Source organism: Saccostrea cucullata, unplaced genomic scaffold (genome assembly GCF_032062105.1).
Source record: "Saccostrea cucullata isolate Sc308-1 unplaced genomic scaffold, CSIRO_AGI_Scuc_v1 ctg12315, whole genome shotgun sequence".
NCBI lineage: Eukaryota > Metazoa > Mollusca > Bivalvia > Ostreida > Ostreidae > Saccostrea > Saccostrea cuccullata.
Window position 1 is genome coordinate 16,944 of NW_026930924.1, and position 27,122 is coordinate 44,065.

The following is a 27,122-nucleotide window of genomic DNA, read 5'->3' on the forward strand; positions in this document are numbered from 1 at the left end:
GTCGTCTTACCTTAATCATTTTCTAGAAATCTAAAAAACAAAACTGAATTATCTCAGAACCTCTACAGAATATATCATTTTAACTGGGTGTGGAATATCTATTGCAGCAGAAAAGAAATTCTCAAAAGTTTGACTTAGTCGCTGAAACCTGTATTGTCACCTTTCATCCAAAGCGTTGATTGACATAAAAATGTTAACTGTAAATAAACAATATCTTTTTAATATATGGAATATTTTATATATAGAATATATTAATAATCGGATTACACCTAAACCAATAATTAAATATGATATCGGTATTTGAAAAAAGTCATGTCGAAAATGTACAATGAAATAGTCTTTTGATAATAAATTTTTGATAAAGTATACGAGGAATTGATATTAAGTGAGATCATAATTGTCAATATTATCCTTATGAAAAACATGCTTTTCTACCCAAAATCGGGGGAACACAACTGCATTTCAAGGAAAATAACATATTAAATAAAGGTTTTTTGCATCAGAATTTCAACAAAACATTAACAGCGTTTAACTGCAAATAAAGTAATGGAAGAAAGTCAAGAAAACTGAACAAATTGAAATGATCTGCTATACATATATATAATTTATATAATAACTAAACGGTATTTTATTAGTGGCATTTTTACAAATATTATTTTATCTATGGTGACGAAAGCCCCCCCCCCCCCCCCAAAAAAAAACTTTCTTTAATAATAAACACAGCAAGTATTTAAAAACAGCTTTATGAAATCATCTTTCATCATAGTCATTTATTTAAAATTTCCTTAATAAGGATTCAAATCCAAAATCAAGAGAAAATTTCATAAAAGAATATCAGGATTATTTAAATAATCCTAAATATAATCACTCTGTAATAATTTAATTGACTTTAAAGTACAACAATTCATGCAAAATTTTAAACTTTTTACCTGTATTTATAATTCTCTTCTGTAAGATGTAGAAACGTTTTTGAAAAATAATCTATGGAGATCCTCTAGTAATATGATTTTTCCCTGTATAACAAAAAACTCTTTGGAGCAACAAAGATTGTTTTTACTTTAAAAGAATCCTTTCTTGTTTGACATGTTAAAGTTTTTTTTTCCTATGAAATGTCGCTTATATTGATTGGTTACATATTTTTTTTTTGTTAACAAAAAATATACATATAAATAATTTTAGATGCAAATTATTCAATTTAAAAAGATGTACTTATTTATACAGTACATTAAATTGTACTTTTTAAAATGTATTGGTTAAAACATTATTTTTTTAATTAATTTTATTCACATTTTATTTCTGTTTATCTTAAAACCTGGCATAACCAGGAAGCTGTGCTAGGCCTTAGAATTGATTTAAATTTCTGATGAATTTGTTTTATTTGATCTTTGCTGAAACAATAGACTAATCCAATTAATGGTATATTTTTGGAAACAAAAAGTACAGATTCACTTTTTAACAGACCCTCTACCTAATATCTTTTGAATTTTTACAGAACAAATTATAAAGAACACTTTAAGATTTATTTATGTTCAAATAATTGTAACAATGAAAAACAGTGTTGATGTAAAAGTTGAACCATAAATGAAATTTTCTATGAATTATAGTGAAATTTGTAGTACTTTTTATAATTCAAAATAGGAACACATTGTAGTAAATATCTAATGTGAGAAAAATGAAATTTGGAAATAAAAAACGTTAATCATGCACAAAAATCCAATTAAACAGTACAAATTGTGAGCAGAGCAAACGAAGACTTCTGAAACATTAGAGATGATATCATTTGCCGGTGAGTTGCATGCATTACGTGTAGAAAGATCCAAATTGTTTTTGTCCGATGTCATGTTTTGGTAAAAGGAAAATATGAAATAGAACATGTGTGAAATAGGTCAGTCAGCATATATTGTTATTGTACCGACCTTAGATTTGCAAAATATTGATTCTAAACAAAATTATTTACACTTGTATGATCAGCTTATTTGTAACTAGCCCCCTTCGTTCTGATTACGGTCTTGCATATAAAATTAACTCGGAGACGTACACACCTAATGCAGGAGCCAATAGTAAATTGCAGGAAAATATAAAAAAATATTACAGAAAGACAGAGATATACAGATTATCTTTTATAGATTATGCTATATCTGTTTTCATAGATATTTCTGCATACCTTTTTAGATTAACTTCTTTATACTTGATGCTTATTTTAACTATTTCAGTAAATTTTCTATCCGCTGCACCTAGTATTAATTTTCAATCTAATGCTTAAAAGAATTGCTGGATGCTTACGTGTGTTTTAACCTTTCTTGTTGTAACAGTGGGCGGTGTAAAAAGGGACAAACACTCCTCTGTCAAAGCTATGTCTTATTTATTCAGACACAGTGAGCAGTTTATGAAATACAAAATTAATGTTATAATCCTGAAATAAAATATAATATCACACCAGTTTTATCATATTACATTATCTACATGTATACATGTAGCTCTCATAGTTAACATATCTGTTCCGTCCCGGCTCCCATAGTTGTAACATTTTGGAACTCTTCTGTTTCCGGTTTACAATGTCGACCGCATGGCTGCGGCTTTGCGACACTTATGTTTTTATTGTTTAAATACCTGCTGCTGACCACAGTGTAAGTTCATATTTCGTGAAATTTTGTGTTTGTATATCAGAAATATTTTACCTATTCTTTGGTAGCTGTTTATTGTCTAAATATTACAATAATCGACAGATCTGTGTATTGAAGTTCTAGTCATAAATACTGTGTATCGTTATTATATTTCTACTCAAGTTGATTGATTGTATATCGAGGTTGAATAGAAAGCATATTATTGCTATTTCAATTATTATTTGCATCATCTATAATGTTTTATGTAGGTAAACCTCGCGCCAAAAATTTATTCTATGGAAACCCGTTATCACCATTAATGTTTACAATTCAGCTATGTACATTTAAAGAACACTGTTAATTCGGAGACTTAATTTGTTTATTTTATTTGTTACAGCTTTTTACCATTACATTACATCAACAATAAAGATTTAAACCTTTATGTTGTGTGTGGTTAACTGGCTGCATCCTAAGGCAAAGGCAGCACAATATCCATAATGATATCAATTTTTTTATATACATGTATAGCCTGTGATTTAATACTTCATTGTTTGAAATGCAGCTGGTATTTTATTGCAATTTCATGTGCTTACATGTACATAACATTAAATGAAAACGTGCTGAAATAAAACAAAAAAAGACATTTAATGCAAGAAAACACAATTGTTTTTTTTTCACTGTTCAAAGAAAGCCATCAGAGTTAAAAATAAAAAAAAAATTTGGCTTTAAAATGCAGCTGGTCTGGAAGTCGCAATTTCACTTTCAGATACAACGGCACTGTCGCACACCTGACTCAAATTTTCATCTTGAATATTTTCACACTCATTCGTTTAAAGCGTGGTTGTTTCACATTTAATTTTTTTCACATTTGGGGGATTCAAAACTTCGGAAACACGCTCCTGTAGTGCTGAATTTGATCTTTTGTATTTCCTTACTGCCGTTTCTGACCTGTGACCGGTCCGAGACATGATTTCCTGCTCGTCGATCCCTGCGTGGTATAACTGAGTAGCGCAGGTCCTCTTGCCCGAGTGGTTGGTAAAGTTTCCCTTCAGTTCTGCTTTTCTTGTAATTTCCTTCATCAGGCCCTTTAGTTTGTTAACTCCCAGCACTTGTTCGCCATATCGCACGCATACAGGACTTGCGACAGCTAAGGGACGGCGGTAAAAAGGTCCATCATCATTGAGAGCCTCGAGATAGGTTCGATAGAAATCGGCAAGACACCGTTCACCTGAAAAAATAAGAAAATTATAAGATACACTACGTCTTCTTTCCTAAAGAATAAATGATCAAATATCGAGAAGCAGTTTTTTTTTTCCAACTCTGTGTTCCAAAACGGATATCAAAACCGGCGCCTTGCGCATAATCGAACCCGTTAGGCCTAGCCTACATTCTGTAGAAAATCAATATCAAAGGGAGATAACTCTTAAAACAAAACTTGTGGCCTTATTTTAATTTTCATCAACAATAAGCAATCGCCGGACAAATTATTAAAAGCTTTGTAGATCTAGTAGAGTACAATTTTAAAATATACTAATAGATACAACTTACCTTCTTGACAGTAATGTTTTAAATCTTTATTGGTAAGCTGCAGATGTTTCAGCTCCCCTCTGATCTGCCCGTAATTCGAATAAATGTTCCTTGTTTGTCTTGCCCAATTTCAAACTGGGAGCAAAGTGTTCGTCAAAGGCCCTCAAACCGAATATCTTACAGTTATATAAGAAAACTGTGTACTGTAGAGCTTGAGATTAGTGTGACCCGAATACTCCATTAGTCCAGATTTTTTCTTCATCTTCCGGCAAAATTGGTTCAGCTTGATTCACTTTGGTGCCTAAGCCTTTTGATAACAATTCGTTCATACGGGCGTCCAAAACTTTACGGAAAACGGCAAAACGGTGATCATGTTCATCAAGAAAATTCATATTATGGACGTTTTCCTCTCACAAATGACGCAGTAATCCACAAACAATGAAGAAGAGAGTACGCGGGGGATATTCACTGCCGTCCTGTTTACGTACCTCCAACACAAAGCGTTGTAATCAGTAATTCAGCATTTCTGCGTTCATTTCTTTCATGTAAGGTGCATTTTCTCGAGATGCGCGCCATTTATTAAACATTTCGACACACCATTTCGTATTTCTCCGCGTATTAGGATTTGTCTGAGAGTCAATCAGCTGCCACAAATCATCATCCGACACAGCTTCAGCGAACCTTCGATTCTGTGATTCGTTCGGCCCAACACATTCAAAAGTTTCCATTTTCATGTCACCATCATTTTGATATATTGAATTCTCCCGCGAGAAAATACCCAAGTCAAATTTTATAGTCTGAAAGTCCATATGTGTAGAATCTTCTTCTTTGAGGTACACATCGTTTAATTGTGAAATGTTTAGGCTTCCTAACTGGTCTACAGAATTTTAAATTTTGATTTCCGTTTCTACCGTATCTAAAAATTTGGATAAAAAAAATCGCAGCCGTCATCCATGGCTGTCGATGTAGAAATTTTCGAAAAAAAAAGCGCCCTATACTTGCGAATCACGTGCTCTATTTTCATTGGCCATGAAATGGTATGATGAAATTTTCATAGAGCAGTGCGTGGGAATATACAGTACCCGCATCGTTATTCTTTACAGGATACACGATACGATAGGATACACGCACGATACGATAGGATACACGCACGATAGGACAGGATACACGCACGATAGGATAAACGCAAAACACGATAAACGCAAAACACGATACACGCAAAACACGATAAACGCAAAACACGATAGACCTGATAAACGATCTACACGATAGGATAAACGCAAAACCTGATAGGATTGTTTCAAAATGCGGAACGTTTTTTGACAAGACGAAAATATTATTTTGAATTAAATCTAAAGATTAAAGATGATTTTAATTAAATTATATTTTAATTTAAATACTCGCAGAACTTCAAATCTAAACTATAAAGTACATTTAATTTTTATAAAAAAAGCATGAGATCTCTGCATTTATTTGACAAAAGTTGTTTATTTATATGTATAAAAAAATTGACAGTGATTAAATGGATGTTTATGAAATGGAGACTGTATTTTTTTTAATTTCTTCTCAAGTGTGTGAATTTTGAAACTCTATAAACAGATTTATTATTCATGAAAAATATACATTCTAATTTTCTATCAAATAAATTAATGAATAAGATCCAAGTTATTTCACGAAAGAAATATACGTAATAAATTAAAAATCTGTATTTAATGTCTAAAGCTTACAATCTGCGATGTATCCAAAAATCGCAATTAAATATTGATATCTTAGAGAATAATACAAGTAGAAGACTGGCCGAAAGAAAGGTTTAAAGAAAACGGCTTTAACAAATTTAATAAATTTAACATGATAGATCCACCAAGAACGAAGCAGTTCAAGAAAATTAAGTTTTCTGAATAGAAATCTAAATAACTATTAAAATAATGGTGATCTGCATTAATACATGAAAACTGTGTCGTGAGAATATGAATCTGCTACAACTGTACATGTACATTTACGCTAAGCTCTGACTTAATTTTACACTACAGATACTTAAAATCTCGTATTTATTAACGAACATTGAATGGTTAGATACTTTCTTCTTAACAATACAAAACAGATCAGACGGCTCCTTTGTTTTATTTTTATAGTAAGATACCGTTACTACGTTACTAAAAGACACATTTCAATATCCTGCTTATTATTTATTTATTTGCTTTTTGTCTATGCGAACATCATAGCTGACCAAAAATCTTTCTCCGGTAACTCCGATTCATTTGAGAAAATCATATTAATAGTATTTAAATTTGACAAAATAAATCATATAATTCGATAAATCATTTTTTAAAGAAATAGACCAGTTGATCGATATACTTATGTTTTCGTTTCCGAAAAATAGAGTTACTGTTTAAATTTTGACAATTACTCTCTGCTTTACCACGATATAATTATTTATTTATTCATTCATGAAATACGCGATTAATTATTTTTTCCTTCTACGCTTTAATATTTCTTATATTGATGAAAAAGAAAGTGATAAATCTTTATTTTTTCTTTTTTGGTTGAATTAATCTTATTTCTAATAACAAAACGAAAAAGAAACTCGGAAAAGCTCAGTAGTTTCTTTACATAGTAAAGATAAAAAACGAGGGTTTCCGAATATACACGATAAACGCAAAACACGATACACGATAGAACCTGATAAACGATCTACACGATAAACGCAAAACACGATAAACGGAAAACACGATAGAAAACGCAAAACCCGATAAACAGAAAACACGATACGATAGAATACGATAGGATACACGCACGATACGATAGGATACACGCACGATAGAACACGATAGAATTGTACAGAATAACGATGCGGGTACTGTACACCTGGGAATATAGGCCTGCCAAGATGAACATGTCCCATGAACGTGATATTGATAGATCATGGTTATGCTCAGTGCGTGAGAACAATGATACAAAACATATAGAATACCTTTTAACTCGTGCATCTTCAGATATCAGACTTGGGGGACAAGTTAAGGACGTTCGATCCTGATATTTTGAGCGTATTTCGCGCAGGTCCTTTATTCATAAAATTTAGCATCATTTTTAAGTTCTAACAATAAAACTGAATTCTACAATGCAAATTAAACTATATTTAATGAAAAAACCGCGACTAAATTCCATTCAAGTAGAATTAAGCTAGGGACTATATTCTGTGGCGGAAGGTTTTATAGACGAAAATGGTCAGTTCTTTTCCATTTGAACTATAACAGTACTGTTAATTTTGGATTCCTATTTTTCCATGCTGGTTGCACACAGAGCTGTTTTTTGCAGTGAAATATGTTATGCTGGTTCTGAAATATCTATTAAAGTATTTCTTATGAATTCTATCAGCAAAGTGTAACAAATATATTAAATATATTCTGAAAATCCGGGAAAAAATTGAGCCAATTTTAACGTAAATTTCACACTTTTTTGGTAATATCTGAAAATGTACATCATATTTCCCCACTTTTGATGTTCTTTTCTAAATATTCAAGATAACTTTGACCTATTTGCTTAAAATCAGAAAAAGTTTAAGACTTTAAGATAATTTTCTTGCCTTTTATATTCTCAATGCCGAAAAAATAACATTTTATTAGTTCAGAAAGGTCAGGTAATTGATTATGCGAAGCAATTTGAAACTTTTTCTAAGTCACAATTTTTAAGTGTCTTTTACTAAACATACTTGGAGTTCATTTTGTTTCATGCTTTAATTGGATAAAAATATTGGAGGGAAAACGTTAAAGATGTTAATTTGAATTAAAACACAAATTTCAGTGCAGAAAGGTCATAATAAATGTACCGTAGCGCTAAAAGAAGCGCTAATTGACCCCCATTTTTTGATTTGAATTTTAATTAACCTATGAATGTAGAAACTACAAATATACTTGGCAAAAAACGTTTAAGACTTTGAATATCAGGATCGAACGTCATTAAATTACATATTCCACGAACAAAGTAAGCAAATATCTGGGTCATAAAAATATACGGTGTAACTTGAATATTTACTCAAAATTTATACTTATAATAGAATTCATAACTGATCTTTACAAACAATATTTCCAATCATAAAAATAACATTCTCCCATGGTCATTCGTTAAATTAATATAATGTGAAATAGTGATCTCTAACAAATTTAATTCTATATACTAAACATATTACTTGACAATTAGTAATTAGGAAAGTTAATACTCACCAGAAAATGGAAATTGTCAGTCTCCAAAGTCAGTGACATAGGAGCCAGTGAAACACAGTCTTGGTTATTTTTCAACAAAATAAGGAATGGATATTTTGGCGGTAAAACCAATGGCTATAAGAATAAAACCAATGAAATTCAACTTCACAACCAAACCAATAACACTCCCAAACCTTTGACCTTCCCTAATGTAACTATTTATCTATATACAGGTGTACAGAGAGGGCTAAGGATAAAAAGGAACGGATCAAGCTTTTTATACTTTTTATTTCTTATTATAGTTTAATTTATATACATAAGATTTAAAACACTTATTTATTACTTACGGGTATAATACACACGATTACGTTACGAAGATATAGGGTCTGGAAGTAAATGGTGGAAATTCTAAAGAGCTTTTGGACAATTTGAAATCACAAGACAATCACAAAAATCAACAGCATAAAAACTTACGACTTTTCAACTTTATACTCAACAATTCCCCACGACAAATTAAAATCCAGGCTTTTTGATATCATTGACAGCTGTTTCTTCAACAAAAATGGAACTTGTAACTTTACTTACCTCGTCATTGGTCATTTCAAAAATTATTTTGTTAAAACAGATTCTGATTGTACACATAAGTACTCTGAAGTTGACATCAAGAAGATGCTTGAGTTTCTGATTGACAATATCTATGTGGTTTTTGAGACCAGGTATTCCAACAATCTATTGGAATTCCCATGGGTACAAATTGTGCTCCGTTATTAGCAAACTTATTTTTATATTCATTTGAAGCAGAATTTATGCAAAATCTTTTACGTGATAAGAAGAAAACACTTGCTGTTGCCTTCAACTCGACATTTAGATATATCGACGCAGGGTTCTCCATGAGCTGTTTTACTGTGTTGCTCCCGACACAGTAAAATTTTCTCCGACACAGTAACGATTCAAATTTTATGCATGCAACACAGTAAAAATCTTGCCGACACAGTAAGATATGTGATAATTAGAAAATCAAAACACACATGTCAATTTTTTTCTAACTGAGACTTTTATTGAACAATTATATGTTCTTTCAATTATAAAAGTTAAAGCCCTTAAGCAGTAGGGCTTCACCTTGCATAATCAATTATCTCTTAGACCCTCACCGGACTCTACGCATGACGGAACAAAGACAAATAATTTGTTTTCACACTTCCATGTAAGGGTTAATTGGCAGTTGCAATAAGAATATTTTTTAAAAATATTTAAATATGTCTTTCCTATAGAGCCACGGCTATAGAATTATTTTAGCACTATAAGTCAGACATAACATTGTATCAAAGTCATTTAATTGATGTAAATAAATTGTTTGAAATTTTGAACATGTTCAAGGAACTCTTAAAATATTTCAATGTTCTGAAGTTTTTTCTTTTTTGTAATGTGATAAATCGATCAAGAAAACTGATACAGTGGATCTTCAGATATCCGGAAGCTTCACCTTCCGGACGATTTTTCTCGGGAACGGATTTTTTCAACGTAATGTTACAGGATGGTAGTTACTTTAAACAGTCCCGAGTGTAACGAGATCCCGAATCATGATATAAATGAACACAAAAAAACCTTTATTAAATTTAGATAAAATTTATTGATGATAAGAATCAACAAAACAACAAAATAGAAAAGGCGTGTAGTGGAAATTACCTGTAACGTTGAAGATTATGGAAAAATACTTTCAGGAATCAAGTTTTGAAGACAAAATAGGTATATTGGACGCTATAAATAAAGATTTCAATGAATTTGAATGGAGTCAAGCTCCTAAAAAATAATTATGACTGTATTGAATAACACGGAAAATCAGACTGTCTGCGGATAGCGTCGGGAACGCCCGGATCCTAGCGGAGGAGTACCGGTTGTCAAGGACAACTGCACTCCGCCCCAGGACCAAGAACAATAACTCGTATAACCGATAGGTGTCTCCACTACAGTAATTTTGACTCATTTATCCGGAATTCCGCGTTCCGTATCCGGACGGCTCTTTTTTTACTACAAAATGTATTTTTACGTTATAAATTGATTCATTTATCCGGCCGGTAAATTTTAATTTGTACTTCCTTTTTTTGTCAACATTCACGCCTGAACTGGGTGATAATTGTTATCAAAACACTGGTCGGATTGATTGTTTTTACAAGACGATCACGTGTGCCAGTGTTATGAATGACTACGATGATTAGTCCTCAGCGAAGTGGGTATGGTCATAATATACGAGAGATGGATACACAAATGAAAATAAACAATTAACTGTGTTGATAACAGAAAAAAAATTATTCAGTTATTTGTTAATATCTGGAGATATTTATAATTTTAGTATATATCTGGTTTTGATAATTTTCTATTTATAGACGGGACGACATAGTTTCATAATCTCGTAGTCTACACACGGCACACACATCGGTATTGTCCTCCTGAGATTAGTGGCAGTTATCATCGAAAAAAACTTAAAACATTTAATCAAATTTGAATAATTTTAGACAATCGATGATTTCACTTCCAAGGGATGACTACTACGTGAATTTTATTATGTCAGATACATAGGCGCTTGGTTACAGGATGGTGCATTATGTATATTATGTGTTTTTCTATGTGTGCCTTAATACTGTCATTAAAATAAAACTAAAAATTCGCAAAAATAGGAAAAATGTAGATATTGTTTAAAATAAAATGTGAACCGAGGCACCCCTTGATTTTCAAGATGGCGAGTGGCGCTCCTATATTCTTTTTATATACAGTAAAAATGACATTTTTTAAAACTTGCTAATTTCGACGAATTTTTAGTTTTATTTTAATGAGAGTATTCAGGCACACATAGAAAAACCCATAATACACAAAATAATACACCATCCTGTAACCAAGCGCCTATGGTCTACACTACCGACAAAGAGAGCGCGAGTCGGCATCTAGTTTTTAGCTATAAAAATAATAATTATATTTGAAAAAGTGTAAAAGTAGTGCTGATGTATACTAAAGTGTTTAAAGAAATAATTAATTATTTCTAAATGATAGCATTTTAATATCTTTCTTTGTATTATTGTATATAAGAGTTACTATACAAATACAGTATCCCTGGAAGAGAAATCAATAGAATTCAGATATCCGGACGCTTCACTTATCCGGACAATTTGCCTGGGAACCAAAGCGTCCGGATAAATGAGGCGCCACTGTAAATAATCAGGGCAAATTTACTTTCAAAAATGTTAAGTAATACGACTGTATCGGTCAGAATTTCCTCTGTTTTTCAGAAGTGTTTTTATTTTATCAATATGTGCGACCATATCATTTGTGTAGTTAATTTGCGATTTTTAAATAAGTGTGTGCATGTATTTTTTGTAATTTTTATAAATAGTGAATTAGTTGCGAATTTGATCGCAAAAACACCGCCAAATTTTAGTTTTTCGCATAAACTCTGCAACACAGTAACATTTCAAATGATGGAGAACCCTGTCGACGACGTATTGTCAATTAATAATGATAATTTCCATTCCTACGTCGACACGATACATGTGTATATCCTGGTGAGCTTGAGATAAAAGATACCACAGAGTCCGACACTTCTGCTTCATACTTGGATATTTTACTTGAAAAAGACACTAATGGTAATTTAACAACCAAGCTTTATGATAAACGTGATGACTTTAACTTTTCTATCGTCAACTTCCCTTACTTATGCAGCAATATACCCTCATCACCTGCATACGGAGTATTTATATCCCAGTTGATTCGATACGCAAGAGCATGGTCCACGTATGAACAATTTCTTAAACGAGGTAAATTATTGACAAGCAAGTTGATGAAACAAGAATATCAACAGTCTCGTTTAAAGTCATCATTTCGTAAATTCTATGGTCGATACAATGACCTTGTCAGCAAATACAATTTATCATTGAATGAAATGCTGACTGACGTTTTTCATACGATTTGTTAGTCCATTATTTAAACACTAAATTGACGACGGATTTTTTCCGTTATTTCCTGATTATGGCAACGAGCACACGGCGGGTGTGACGGGTCGGCCGGGGATGCTCACTCCTCCATGGCACCTGATCCCACCTCTGATGTTTCGGAGGTCCGTTTTTGCTCTGCTCTTATTTTGTATATTTGTTAAATGGACGTTGAGATTGAATACTGTTCGTTATTTCCATATCTTTCATTGAAGCAGTCCACAATGTGTTTTATTCAAAGTAAATCATTAATTAAGATGTAATCATAATACTGTCAACTTAGAAGTGAAATATTGGATTTTTTTCCTACGTTTTCGATGAATAAATGTATGTTATTATGTACATTGACTGTTTTAGTCTCGTGCATAATAAATACAAACTTCATTGACAAATAATGGAAACTGAAATTACGTTTCCTTGCCTGCTTCTGTTAAAATCAAACAAAATTATATGCCTTTTCAATGTGATTTAAATGACTTCACATGAAAAAAAGGCCCCGGTCCAGAATCGGTGTCAAAGATTTCATCTTATGAAAATTATATTTCAGGATCAATATGTTTATGATTTTTTCTATACAATTTGAAATTCTTAAGGCATAAATATCTATACAATTATAAATATTTTGAGATAGAAATAAAATATTAATGTTTACTGAAAAAACTCCACGATACAAACCTCAACATCTTTATTTCACTTGGTCACATTTTGATAATATGTTCCAATCATATTTTGATTTAATTTTAATTCTATCAATATTTTATTATGTTAGATTACATAATTGTTTTGGACATCAGGCATGGCCGATATAAGTCCTCTCCAATTTTGATTTGTAAACATATTTGAAAATATTTGTTATATTTATAATGATTTTTAAAATTCCTTTTTTAAATAGAGGACTTATTCATTATCCGTTGTGATTAAATTCAACATTTTCTATTATAAAGTAAATTTAATAATAATAACCTTTTTTAATCCACTCTTACTCCCCCCTTCTTATAAATAATTGATTTCTTTTTAATTAAGTGTAATTTTTACTCTACAAATGATGACTCTTTTATGAATGGATGAAACAATATTCAGCTGAAAAAGATGACGCCGACTTTCAATACTTCCAATCCTTTGATTCTCCTGCTATTTTAAAAGTGCATATCAATCTCTACCCAGAGTTGTCGTTCGCTTCGCTACAACACCTTTGAGCTTTGGGTGAAAACTGGAACGATAACTCTGGGTAGAGAGAGTGTATAAAAATGCGCAAAGTCAAGAATATTTAGGATTTTTGGTTAGAAATGCATGGTAATAATATTATTCAAACATGGAAAGAATGTGAAATTAAAAAACCAAGAAGTAAGGTAATTTTCTTAAAATCATGATTTTTTTCTACTTTCGTTTTGGAATGTTGACATGTCCAATAACTGAAATATTTATGTGCTCTAAAATAAAAGTTAAAAGGTAAGTACTAAATCGAGAAAACTGTTAATTGAAAAGCGCCATAAACATTTTTTTTTCAAAAATAGATATTTAAGAAATAAGGAATCATTTTTAAACATCTATCGGGACATAAATACAGGTAGGTCACGAGATTAAATTTCATAAATCCCGAAGGGCTTTATGTTGAATTTAATCTTGTACCAACCCCGGAACCCGTATTTATAGCCGGATAGATGTTTTACAATGATAGAGGGCGGAGCCCTCTCACGGGCCCGAAGGGCCCGTGAGAGCGAAGCTCTCCCTATAGGTAACACGTATGTATATGAAAAATAAAAGAAATGTATTGTAAACTATATGTCATTTACAATACCTATGGAACTGAGATTCTTGTCGCCAATATGGCGTCGTCGCTAAAATGGCGTCGATTTTATCCACGCGCAAATTCTCGTTGTTGATGAGACTCATCAAAGTAAAAACATTTAACCCAAGGATAATGTGTAGTGTTTCTTTTTAACTTCAAATCAAATCCATTTGTAATCAGACCCTTCCTACTTTCGTTTTAGACGCTTAGGTTTTATTTATAGTTCGCGCTAACAAGTAAAACGGCATTTGATTGGTCAGAATTTCCCTAAAGGCGGCGCTGTCGTCTGCACGATGGAGGAGCGGATCTATCTGTGGCCCCTTTCACAAGAAAATCCGTATTTATTTGCCATTCAATAATAAATGTCTGCCGGATTATACTCGTCAATACATACAAAGCAAGAAATAGAGGATTTTTTTTACAGTATAATTTTTTGAACGTTTAAATTTTATTTAAAAGTGATAAAATAAAATACCCTGTGAAAAGTCTCACAGGGTGTGGATTTCTTTTTTTCTTGTCCCTTTTTTAAGGTATCCAAATTACATGTATTTATGAATATCTTGTTGTACATGGATACATAAATATTTAGCAGATCTATGGAAGTCTGAGTATCATTTTTGTTGTAATTTTTTAAAAATTTAATATTTTGTTAAGTTTTTCAAATTACAAAATTTCAGTTTCTTTTAAAAATCACTATAAAAAGGAAAATCTAATACCGGAGTACGCTGTATGCATTTAAAAAATTCAAAAAGATTTTTTTTTTGACAATTGAAATAACATATAAAGTCTATATTAAAGCAGGAAAAAACAATGTATAATGTACAGTCTGGAGAGGTAGATGTTCAGTCTACATACATTTTTCAGTAAATGCATGAAAATATCCACAAAGTTATATACAACTTCAAAGTGCAGTGCATGCTGTTAATGTATACATACCTGTACCTATATGTACACTAAAATACTCAAATTTAATACACATCAACTTCATGATCAAGCATATTAATATAGTTTTCAATCCTAATAAATCTGTTTATTAAAGACATGAAGTACCGGGTAAATATTTATTCAGAATCTTTGTTTGAAATTTTTTTTCTCTTAAAAGGTGTGATGCTTCACAGGCGCTTGACGTTTTTAACCAGCGCCTGTGTGATGCTTCTATATTTTCAACCCTTGTGATAGTAACTCAGTCAAATGTTGGTCTGATGATTAGATTCATCCAGGAAGTAGATCATCTGTCTGTAGTTTGGATCCCAAGTTCGCCTTCTGACCTGGTCTTGTCAATGATATTGTTCTTACTTTAGATGACATCATTACCATGTAATGGGAGTAATAACAGTTGAGAAATGACTTTAGGTTTCTAGATCAGTGTACAGTTGTTAAATAAGCATATAAATCAAGAAGTGAAAGAAAAAGAATTGGTGCTGAGAAAAAGTTTATGAATTGATTATTTTTTTTGAATTATTATTTGTTGGATATAACTAGTATTTTGGAACGAGTTTACTGTTACATGTATAACTATAAATTATTAAAAGTTTAAGGTGTCATTGGACCTAGGTGTCTCACATTTCTTTGGCCTTGTATGTTGAACCCATTACTGGTCCAATGGCCCAATGCATGCCCCTCTTTTTCCCCACGACGTTCTTCGACTTTAAGTGCTCTGGCTAGACATTTAAGGCAACCATTCATCTCATGATTAAATACTCAGTATCTTGCATTATTTGAATGAAAAGTAATGAGGTACATGTAAGAGATGGGAAAACTTTTTTTTTCAAGAGAACTGAGTTTTTTGTTATGATTTTCTGACACTGACCATAGATCTGCATGAATCTAACCCTTTGCTTTAGGACCATGCATTGACAATTTCAGAATTTAACTGATCAACTGATTTATCATTAATTATTGATTAAACAATAAATTGTAGCAATTTTCACTTCACGGCTCCGCCCTCACTAACGGTCACACCGTAAAACATATTACCTTATTACTTAAATTTACATTTGTGACTTATTGTCATCTCTCACGAGAGATGACACATTAAGTTTGATTTCCGGAAGTAAAGTCCCTATGTAAGCTGCCATTAATCAACCGGTACTCCTCAGCTGACACCCTTGCGCTCCAGTAGTACAAGGCACTAGACATCTGAGGAACACCGAGTGGTCAATGATTGACGATGATGTTATTTTCTAAAAAAAAAAAAGACTAGGGACGTAGCGATTTGTCTTTTATCGATAAAGAAAACAAGCTTCACAGAAATATTAGAGATATCGCTTGGGTGGTGGTGCATGGGTCTTCAAAATATATGTTCTTAATTATGTAGTCTTCTAAGCTATTGCGTAAATGATGGTCAGCGCTCGATAGAAAATTCTAACTAGGTCAGAGTGTGCATGTGTATAAACGCTCGCTAAATATCAGGTGAGGCGTGGATCCAATGATTAACAGATAAAAATATCAAAGTTAAAACATTTACAGTAGTACGCGCATATACTGAATATGAAATGATGACAGAACCTTTTTCTATTTGGTACATTATTTCCTGCCATTTTTTGAATAATACAATTAATCTTCTTCAGCGAATGTATTCTACGAGAAAAGATTTTTTTTTTTAGAAATTCAAAGCACAAGTAACTACAGGCATTAGAATGACAAACCCCAAAAAGAATCATTGCGAGTATTTTTTTTTTTTTTTTTTGCATTCCTACACTTTTCCTTTTTAAGATTTCAAATATAATTTAAGAACTTACATTTATTTTTATGCAATTTTAAATTATATCAATGACACAAAATTCACTAAAACACTTCTCCTACATTTTTTAAATGAAACCAAAACCCTAATACATTCCTCATTTACATGGGCGGATACATGCACTGCATTTGTGATTAGTGGGATAACTTTAATCAGATTATTATTTTAATAGTAAATCCAGGCACAATAATAGTGGTATTGGTTAGTTATTTACCAAAGTACGGTCGGCATTATTAATACTAGTCATATCATACCTTAAAATCTTTAAAGGGGTGGGGGGTGTGCGCCAGTATTTATATCCCCATGGGCACGATGGTCAAGTTATTTAAAAGAATGCGATTAAGGAAAATCGTCGAAAAACTTTTGGACTGCTGTCATACACTTAGTAAGGTAAAAAAAAAGAACACTGAGGTTTTACCTATCTTTTTTTTTAAAAGAAAATGTTTATAAAATTTACGAATATTGCTTAGTGGTTACAATTTTTTTAAAGACATTGTACAAATTATATTTAAAGTTAATAAAACATAATTTCATATAGTTTTAATATAACGTGCTATCAGGAGGGCGCCTTTCCATTCATCTAAACTTTAAAGGGGCCTGGACATTGACTTTAGTTGCGTTAATTACAATCACATTTCTCTTTGTTAATTCAAAACATAGCTTCAATTTAATGAATTTATCCAACATAGATATTCGATTCTTTATCAAATCACGTTAAACACCTGTGCCAGCTTTTTTTTATGAAAAAATAATAGAACGCGAGTTGTTGTCATTGTTTGCATTTTACAGGGAGTGTTCTGTTTGTTTAGGATGCACACATCACTGGACAAAGCCTTGAAATTCTGTTGAGTTGGTTATAACAATAATTTCTACAGTGTACTCTGAATTTTCCGCATCATGGTTTTAATAATTTTCCTTCATTCACAACAAAATATGTTCTTTTCTTAAATATTATGATAAAATGTATTTTGCGAAAGTGCATGGGTATGTGTCAATGAAATGTGTCTCGAACTTCGTTTTTTTTTTTATAATTTTAAGAAAAAAAGGTTTCTGAACACGATTTCAATATATTTTTGTGTAACCGTGTTTTTAAAATGCTTTAGCAACATATGAATCATGTTATTAACTATTTGTTTGAAATTTCCAAATCTGCGTCCGAACCCTTTTAACCATTTACTGCTGTATCTATTTACTGCAAGCTTCCTCCCTTATTCACAATTTTTGTTAAAGTATAGCTATGTCTTCCCCAAATAAATATGTTTTTCAAAAAAAAGTTCTTAAGCTTTTAATAGTGAGAAAAAAGTTACAATCCACTGTATACTCTGTGACATTAACGAAGCCAAAGAGATGACATTTAAGGCTTTCTGGAAAGCCAAACTTGTTAACACTTTATATTTGTCTGATTGTGACTTTTAACGTACGTGTAAAATGAATTATTTTTCAAACTCAACGGCAAATATTAGTATGTTATGCACTGAACGGGCGTCGACTCTTTATTATGTCACTGAGAAATTACGTCAAACGATTATCCATACTCACATATATGACCTCTTGACCCCGTACCTGTATTTATACAGTTATAGATATACGCAATCCTTTCAGTATTGTTTTCCAATAATATGAGTTCAATGCTTATATTTACATTTTCTAACTTTCCTTCTTCATAGTTGCTTATTTCGTTCATCTTAAATGTGATTTTAGCGCCCTTCAAAACTGCCGTGGTTAATAGATGTAAGAGCCATTTGTGACGTCAAATGACGTTGCAAAGTTAAATAACGCAAACAAACATTGAGAGGAAAAAGTGACAAATTAATTCTTAAAGCACACATTGTTAATTTTTAGTTTAATTTTTTTGGGTTATAGTTTTTCATTAAATTGAAATGAAACATTTTGTATTTTGGTGTCCCTTTAGTACTGAAAATGCTTATAGTTCCTGCTGTAAATTCTAACGCGCGGTGACAAGGTTTCGCGTGTGTTAAAGAAATTTGAACTTCGTTGGTTTCTAATGGACTTCATCAGGAAAATTACACTGAATATAAATATTTATTGATTTTTATGAATATTTTTTGCTCAAAGATTTCTGTTTCCTATTCGGTAACTCTGACTAGATGTTGTCAATGAGAAACTTAAATGTCTTATAATATCAACTTCAGAGTAACCCTATATACAATCAGATTTATTTATATTAACGTTCGCTTGAAGTATATGATTTTGAAAAAAATGGAAGTGATTAATTACAAGATACAGCGGCGGATTATGATATGTTTGATAATTTTATCATTAAATATCATCATCTGATACATTTATCTCCCGTCCTATTCGATGTCCTAAGCAAACTGACAAAAACATATGTAATTTGATTATTATGCTGACAGATGAAAAAAAAAATCACAATATTGTTCAGAAAAGTTGACATCTAAATGATCGTTCACTTTCTTTTTTCAGTGACAGAAGAGCATGAATCAGGAGTTGGATGATCATTTTATCTTAAAATTTCCATAAGCTGATAAAACAAAAATGGCATCCAAGCTGTTACCTACTGATCAACAAAATTTTGTCCGTCTAGGGATAGCCGTAGTAGACAAAATTAAATTACCAATGAAAGATATCCTTATACTTTCTATCAAGCCTATTAACTTGTACAATGCCATCAGCTCTTGCACTGTTTTGTTAACCGGGAAATACAAACTGAATGATGAACAGCGGAAACTGTGCTTTCTTTTGCCTCCAGATATTCCTGACTATGGTAAATTTGATGTTTCCTTGTTATATAAACTCATACAAAATCTTTGTCCGCACTTAGTTCCAACACAGGGATGGGGAAAACAACCAAAGGCCACTGATATAAAGATCGCTGATGATATTGAACGTCTCAGGCAGTTCAGGAACGGTATGCTTGGACATTTGGAATCTTCATCTATCCCTGATGCTCTGTTTGAAGCACGTTGGGCTGAGATAGAAGATGTCATGAAGCGAATGGATTCATTTTTAAGGAAACAAGGGTTCAATCCAGTTAATTACGAGAAAGAACTGGCAGATGTTAGAAAATGTAACTTTGGTTTTGAAGATATGGAAAAGTTCAAACTCATGCTAGAGGCAACACTAAGGATTATGAAAGAAAAAGAAGGCAAGTCTTTCTCTAATTCTTAAGTTTTGATTATTACATAACTTACCTTGTTCTGTACACATGGCTTTAACAGTAATTTATTAAGCCCTCATTCCACTTGCAAGATTCTGTCCTATAAGTTTTCAGGGATTACATAACAATTATTTTTGACTCCAGTAAGCGGTAAAAAAAAATCAAGCAATTTTAACCTCCGAATAAGTGTTATTGCCCTCGCACATTCTCTCAATTTCACTTTCTATGACTTCTGTCGATGTCGTCTAAAAATGCGTACCAATAGTTATAGCGAACTGCTCTGAAGTCAGTATTGTCATGATATTAATTTTCTTACACAAGAATTTCCAACGATTACTTTACGAGGGAATACAACAATCATGTGTGGAGAAACGGCATACCTTGAAGCTGACATAGAACAGACATCAACGTCAACACAGAACTGGCCTATCACGTGGCACAAGGTTAGAGGGAACAATTTAGAACAGATTGATACCAGTACAGGGAAATATACAGACAGCACCAATAGACAACTTGTCATACAGAGGACATCAAAGGAGGACCAGGGTGACTACCAGACCATTATATCTGGGTCTTCTAATGGGCAGCACATCAAAATACCAAGCAACGTGCTGACATTGAAAGTCTCCGGAGGTAATTTGCTATTATCAGATTATCTTTAATGAGAGTTGTTTAATTAACATTCGTTTTCTTGTGAGAAGTTATTGCTATTAAAAACATAAATTGACACATCATAAGACGAAGAGATCTTCCTTTCTAAGTTACAATAAACTCTATTAAATGTGCAATTACAAAACTGGACGTTAGAATATTCTGCTGAATAGATTTTCAGCTTTAAATAAATAAACCGTTACAGAGAGGCCAGTTCTTAAGAAATTAGAAGTTACCTCGGGAAAGGACGGTATAACTCTTCATTACAAGTATGAAGTATCACAAGACTCTCCAAAAGTACATCATATTGCTTGGACCAAAAACGGCCAGGTAATAACTAAAGAGCAGGAAAAGTATCTTGGAGGGGATCTTATAAATTCTTCACTTACTATAACTTCCCCATCCCTACAAGACAGTGGAGAGTACACCTGTATTATAGCCAATGCAGTTGGTGCTGTTGCAGAGTCAATAATTTTAGGTTAGTTTGTTGTTTTAAAATGCCACTTCAGGTATGGTAAATTACAACTTATGATGCTGATTTAATATTGAATTGTTTAATATTGCAAAATTTCATTTGTAGGTGTACCAAAGGTCAGTATTTTAGCAGAGTCCGTTTGTTACGGGGAGAACACTGATATAAACTCTGTTGTATCGTCTTGTCCACCGGCGGAAAGAGCGGTGTGGGAAAAAAGTATTGATGCTGTCATCTTTGAAACTATTTATGTTAGAGACCGAAAATATGCAAATAGTATATTAGATCCAAGTAATCCTGTACTTAGATTGACATCACTAACGTTTGATGACAAACTTTATTACCGACTTCGTGTATGGAACAGCATTGGAGAATGTGTCAGTAACACTATTCTTCTGAACGTTACAGGAGGTACGTAGAAAACGGGGTCTTGTATAATATCAATTAAAAATAAAGGGTATAAAACATTTCAGGTGAATTTGATTTCTTATCTTTCTAGATCCCCCAAACATTTCAAACGGCCATGAAACCAACATCAAAAGCCGTATTGTGATATTGACGTGCCAGGTTTTTCTTTATAAACAATCTCCTCTTTTGAGTGAAATTGTATGGAAGAAAAACGGAAGTGTAATCGACATATTCGGAAGTGGAGGAAAGTATACCGGAGGAACACTTGATGAACCATCATTAACCATTACAAACGTGGACCAATCAGATGCTGGGACCTATCAGTGTAAAGCCTCTAATGCAGTGGGATCAACGATTGGGAATAAGATTATTCTTGGTATTTTTTTTTCTATTCGTGGAACAAAATGGTTGCCATGATTTCCGATAAGAAAATTTTAATCCTGAAACCATTCCAATTTACCAATAGTTATGGCCTAATTTTAATGAATGGAACTGAAATATGTTGCCAAATAAAAATAATCAATACTAAGAATAGGAACCGGAGACAATTTATGATTTTTTTTCTTTCAGTGACATTGACCTTGCCCAAACAACCTTGGTTCAAATTCATGACACACACTCAGGTCATGATAAATCTTTGTGTGAAGTAGTTTATTCTAATGGTCCTTCACAAGAAAGATACGGACGAAGATCTATGAACTTTTTCTTTCAGTGACCTAGCACAATTGATCTTTGGTCAAGGTCAAGACTCACCATCGGGTCAAATAAATACTCACCAAGATTATCCATAAGAAAGAAATTGACCAGGCACGAATCTTGCAACCACTATTGAAATAACGACCCCTATTGAAATAATTATATCAATAGTGGTTGAAAGTGTATTTCAATAGCAAACTTAGTTAGTAACCACTATTGAAATACTACCACTATTGAAATAATTATATTAATAGTGGTTGAGAGTGCATTTCAATAACAAGCATAGTAAGTAACCACTATTGAAATACAACCACTATTGAAATAATTATTTCAATAGTGGTTGAGAATGCATTTCAATATCAAACAGGTTAGTAACCACTATTGAAAAACAATTTCTATTGAAATAATTATATTAATAGTGGTTGAGAGTGCATTTCAATAATAAGCATAGTTAGTAACCATTATTGAAATAAAACCACTACTGAAATAATTATTTCAATAGTGGGTGAAATTCATTTCAATAACAAACAAAGGTTGCAACCACTACTGAGATAATGTTGACTTTTGAAATAAAGACTTCAGTATGGATTAAAATTAGTTTTGAAGTATTATCAGCAACTATTAAAATAATTATTTAAATCACTTTTGAAATTATAATTTCAATAACTATCTTAATCTTCAATTAAGGACAGATGATACAAATAAAGTTGGATGCCTGGATTTGTATATAGGTTTTAGTCTGATTTCATTTAAAATGACGCAATTAATAAATTTCTAGTTTTTGTAAAATTTTGGATAAAAAATTTAAAATTACGCGATGAAACTTATCTTTCAATACTGGTCGTATTTCGATAGTGGTTGAAACCTATGGTTATTATATTGAAATGCACTCACACTCACCAATAAGATAATTATTTCAATAGTTGTCGTATATGAATAGTGGTTAATATCTATGTTTGTTAATGAAATGCACTCTCAACCACTATTGAAATAATTATTTCAATAGTGGTCGTATTTCAATAGTGGTTGAAACCTATATTTGTTTTTGAAATGCACTCTCTCCCACAATTGAAATAATTATTTCAATAGTGATCGAGTTTCAATAGTGGTTACTAAGTATGTTTGCTACTGATATGAACTCTCAACCACTATTGATATAATTATTTTAATAGTGGTTGCAACACTGGAATTATGATTTTTTTCTTTCAATTACCTTGAACTTGCCCAAATGACCTTGAGTAAAGGACATGACAAAATCACAAAAGGTGACTCCTATTTGAAGCTTTTTTGGGGATGGGGTGGGGGTATAATAAGGCGACAAATGCTTTATATCCTCAATTTACGCATCCCAAAATAATTAAATATTGCACATGTTTGAATTTATTCATGAAAAATAAATCCATAACTAATTGTTTTGTATGGTTTCTTGGTGAGGTACCATTTATTAATCTTTTGATATAATTAATTATTTTTATATTTTTTATTCAGGAGTTCCTGAACTTGAAATACAAGGACCAAATTTACAAGAAATTGACAAAAAAGTTTTTACAGCCTTGATAAAATCAGTTCCGGAACCAATTCAAGCTCAGTGGAGCATAAAAAATGAAAGCAGCGGTAGTTATAAAGCATTAGACATCACAAGTGAAGAATACAAAGGGTCATCAAATAATCTTCCTAAACCACTGCTATGTATTAAACAGAACGTGACGTTACAAAATCATCTTATACATATTGAGGTTCAAAACTTTATTGGAACCACTACAAGGGAGATTCCAGGTGTGTTTGAAATTCCTCAAGAGATAAAGAAAAAAATATGACTTTTTTTGGAAAAAAAAACGTTTCGCCTTTAACTGATAATTATCTATGATATAATTTCATACTGAACTCTTCTTTTCTAGGAAGATTAAATGTATGATTTATATATTATGACTTTCTTGGTCTCTTAAATAAACTTGAAAATATTTTTGTACAACCAACGACTTCCAATATCCACCAATAAGAGTTCAGTAACTCTTGTATTATTTCCCCAACTGATAATAAGAAGAATTAAAAGTATTTTTCTTACGAATATATCATTGGCATTGTAAAAAGATATTGTGTATTACCACCATTTATACGAGATGCGTTACCTCAATTTAATTGATATAAGAAGAAAGTAAAATTAATTAGTAAACTTAGTGTAGCAAAGATTACCCGGTACTATTAATAATTCTTCGCCAATTTGTTAATTTATGACAACATATCATTCTTTATAATTTCTAGACGAAAGGTGCTCATGCTCAAATGAAGAAGTGCCAAATACCAAAGGTAGGTACATAATGTTTAAACCATATATCTCCTCTGCTATAGAATTATTGAAATCAAAGTACATATTTGTAGTGAATGAATGTAAACTCCATTGTAACAAAATCTTATTCCAGTTTTAACCTTGCAAAATATATATCTAAAAGCTTTTACTAATTTAATTTGAAACATGGCATATGCTTGTATTTTTCAAGAAAATATTTATCTTTGTAAATAAAGTATTCAATCATTACCAGCAAACCAAAATGAAGAATGCACAGTCTTCCGGTAAATTGTTAACTTTTTATGTTTAGTTATTGTTTTATAGCTACCAGTAAACTTACAGCAATCTTCAGTAAGAAGGGATCTTCAATCAGATTCAATAACCTTAAGCTGGATCTCATCAGAGAAATATCGGAGAGAGATTTAAAGCCACTGATATCAACCTTAACAGGTGATATTGACTTTAAGCAAAACATTGAATAAATGTTCCTCTATGTAAGAAAATTTGATAAATATACAATATACCTTCATCACCTGCATACGGAGTATTCATATCTCAGTTGATTCGATACGCAAGAGCATGCTCTACGTATGAACAATTTCTTAAACGAGGTAAATCATTGACAAGCAAGTTGATGAAACAAGAATATCAACAGTCTCGTTTAAAGTCATCATTTCGTAAATTCTATGGTCGATACAATGACCTTGTCAGCAAATACAATTTATCATTGAATGAAATGCTGACTGACGTTTTTCATACCAATTGTTAGTCCATTATTTATACACTGAATTGACTACGGATTTTTTTCCGTTATTTCCTGATTATGACAATGAGCACACGGCGGGTGTGACCGGTCAGCAGGGGATGCTCACTCCTCCATGGCACCTGATCCCACCTCTGATGTTTCGGAGGTCCGTGTTTGCTCTGATCTTGTTTTGTATATTTGTTTAATGGACGTTGAGATTGAATACTGTTCGTTATTTCCATATCCTTATTATAAACACGTACATGTTCTAAAAAGAAGATCTCTCAGAAGATCAGTTTAAAATCTGCATGATTTCTGCAAAAAGTTGTGTATATGACGTCAATATTTTGACTAAAAGTCGCTTAGCACAGGTTTACTCAAGCTCCGTATTTTACTATAATATGTAGAATTTTAATATCAATGAAATATTTAAATATTTCCCATGAAGTGTTGATTTGCAAAATAAAAAATAAGTTTTTATGCAGATTACCCTTTTTTATATAAATGAATGCACACTAATATCATCAATTTCACACCAAACCCATAGTGACGTAACAAAATGTGATTAACAAAAATGCCAAATTAGTTATATGTACGAGCTAAAGGGACAAAGGTGTGATAAATCACTGTATCATTAACATCCTTCCCCGCAGTCACGCATTTTAACGCATATACCATTTCCTATTTCTAACGCAAAATCACGCATTTACCGTTTCCCCGCAATCACGCATTTTCACGCACTTTAAAAAGTTCATTTAATCTTCAATTTATTGCCAAATTCCAATTATTTTATACTTGCTTGAATCTCATAAAATTAGAAAAGTTATTTTCTAATTAGAATATCATTTCAGAATATTCTTTACGCTAAACTTTAGAGAAATTTGTACCCCGCTTTAAAGTGCTTGCGGGGAAATGGTAAAGTAATATTTCTATGACGTGAGGATTCAATGTATATTGCAAAGCAATTCTGTAAGTTGTAAAGAGTTAAACCTTATATTTATCTATGTCCTTATATTAATCTTTGTTACAACTTGACCACTTTTGACAGTCTCTGTTGTTTAAATTTTATTCCTTTTCTATTTTATTGTAGCGCTGACCTCCATGGAATTATTGTCTTTAGATAATTTACCTACAATTGAGGACTTGTTCATATTTCTCCTAAAAGAGGAAATTTTCCAAGAAAGAAATGTAATTATGATGCAGTACTTGATGAGAAGCATTAAACGCCCTGATCTTGAACTTAAATGTGTGGAATACGCCATAAAGAACAAACAAGCACTGTGCTACTTTGAAGAAAACAAAATACCAGGTAGATTCTAATATATATCTTTGTAAATTCTACATATTTCAGTTAATATTTCTTCAGTATTCTTAACGAGTTTTAAAGCAGCTTAAGTGAAGAGTTTAATTTCACTATAGTTTTTTGATTTTTTAACATTCATTTCTCTGGAGTTCGAAAAAGTGTAAGCTCACTGGGGGACGTCAGAGAAACCAAAATCTTTCAATAAACAATTTAAAGTAATAATCCGCCGAAACATGGCCTAAAACAATATTCAATCTATCAATCAATTATCACAGCTTCTCAAAATTAAACTATGTTTTGAAAAGCAGCCACATATATAGTTATACATTCATTAAATATTTAATAATGCGAAAAAGTCAAGCTTGATGTCATATGATATCTGTATGGTATGTCATACAGTTCAAATACTATTTATTGAACAGCCCTCGTATTATATCGGTCTTAATGCATCCTTTTCACCATATATATACTGGTTATAAAATTACATTTCGTACAAAGTGGAAGAAATGTCCGATTGACTAGTCCATGCCTAAAATAATTTAATTAGAAAACATGACCTTGGTGTGGTTCCTTCCCAAGA

At 31.9% G+C, this 27,122-nt stretch overlaps 2 protein-coding genes across 2 annotated transcripts; one reads left to right on the top strand and one right to left on the bottom strand.

Moving 5' to 3' along the window:
• Window positions 1–3,350: 3,350 nt before the first annotated feature.
• LOC134230612 (uncharacterized) lies at window positions 3,351–4,392 on the bottom strand. Its single transcript, XM_062712448.1, has 3 exons — window positions 4,312–4,392; window positions 4,152–4,215; window positions 3,351–3,831 (listed from the first exon to the last, which is right to left on the bottom strand). The coding sequence occupies exons 1-3, from the start codon at window positions 4,390–4,392 to the stop codon at window positions 3,434–3,436; spliced, it is 543 nt and encodes a 180-aa protein (XP_062568432.1). The 3' UTR covers window positions 3,351–3,433.
• Window positions 4,393–13,697: 9,305 nt separating this feature from the next.
• Window positions 13,698–26,548, top strand: LOC134230613 (titin-like; the record flags this gene model as incomplete). The annotated part of the gene is made up of 10 exons (XM_062712449.1): window positions 13,698–13,758; window positions 19,287–19,968; window positions 20,302–20,613; window positions 20,837–21,109; window positions 21,212–21,514; window positions 21,603–21,887; window positions 23,696–23,983; window positions 24,470–24,514; window positions 24,819–24,944; window positions 26,330–26,548. Coding segments are annotated over exons 2-10 (2,461 nt in total), but the record flags the coding sequence as incomplete, so codon positions are not given.
• Between the last annotated feature and the right edge of the window lie 574 nt (window positions 26,549–27,122).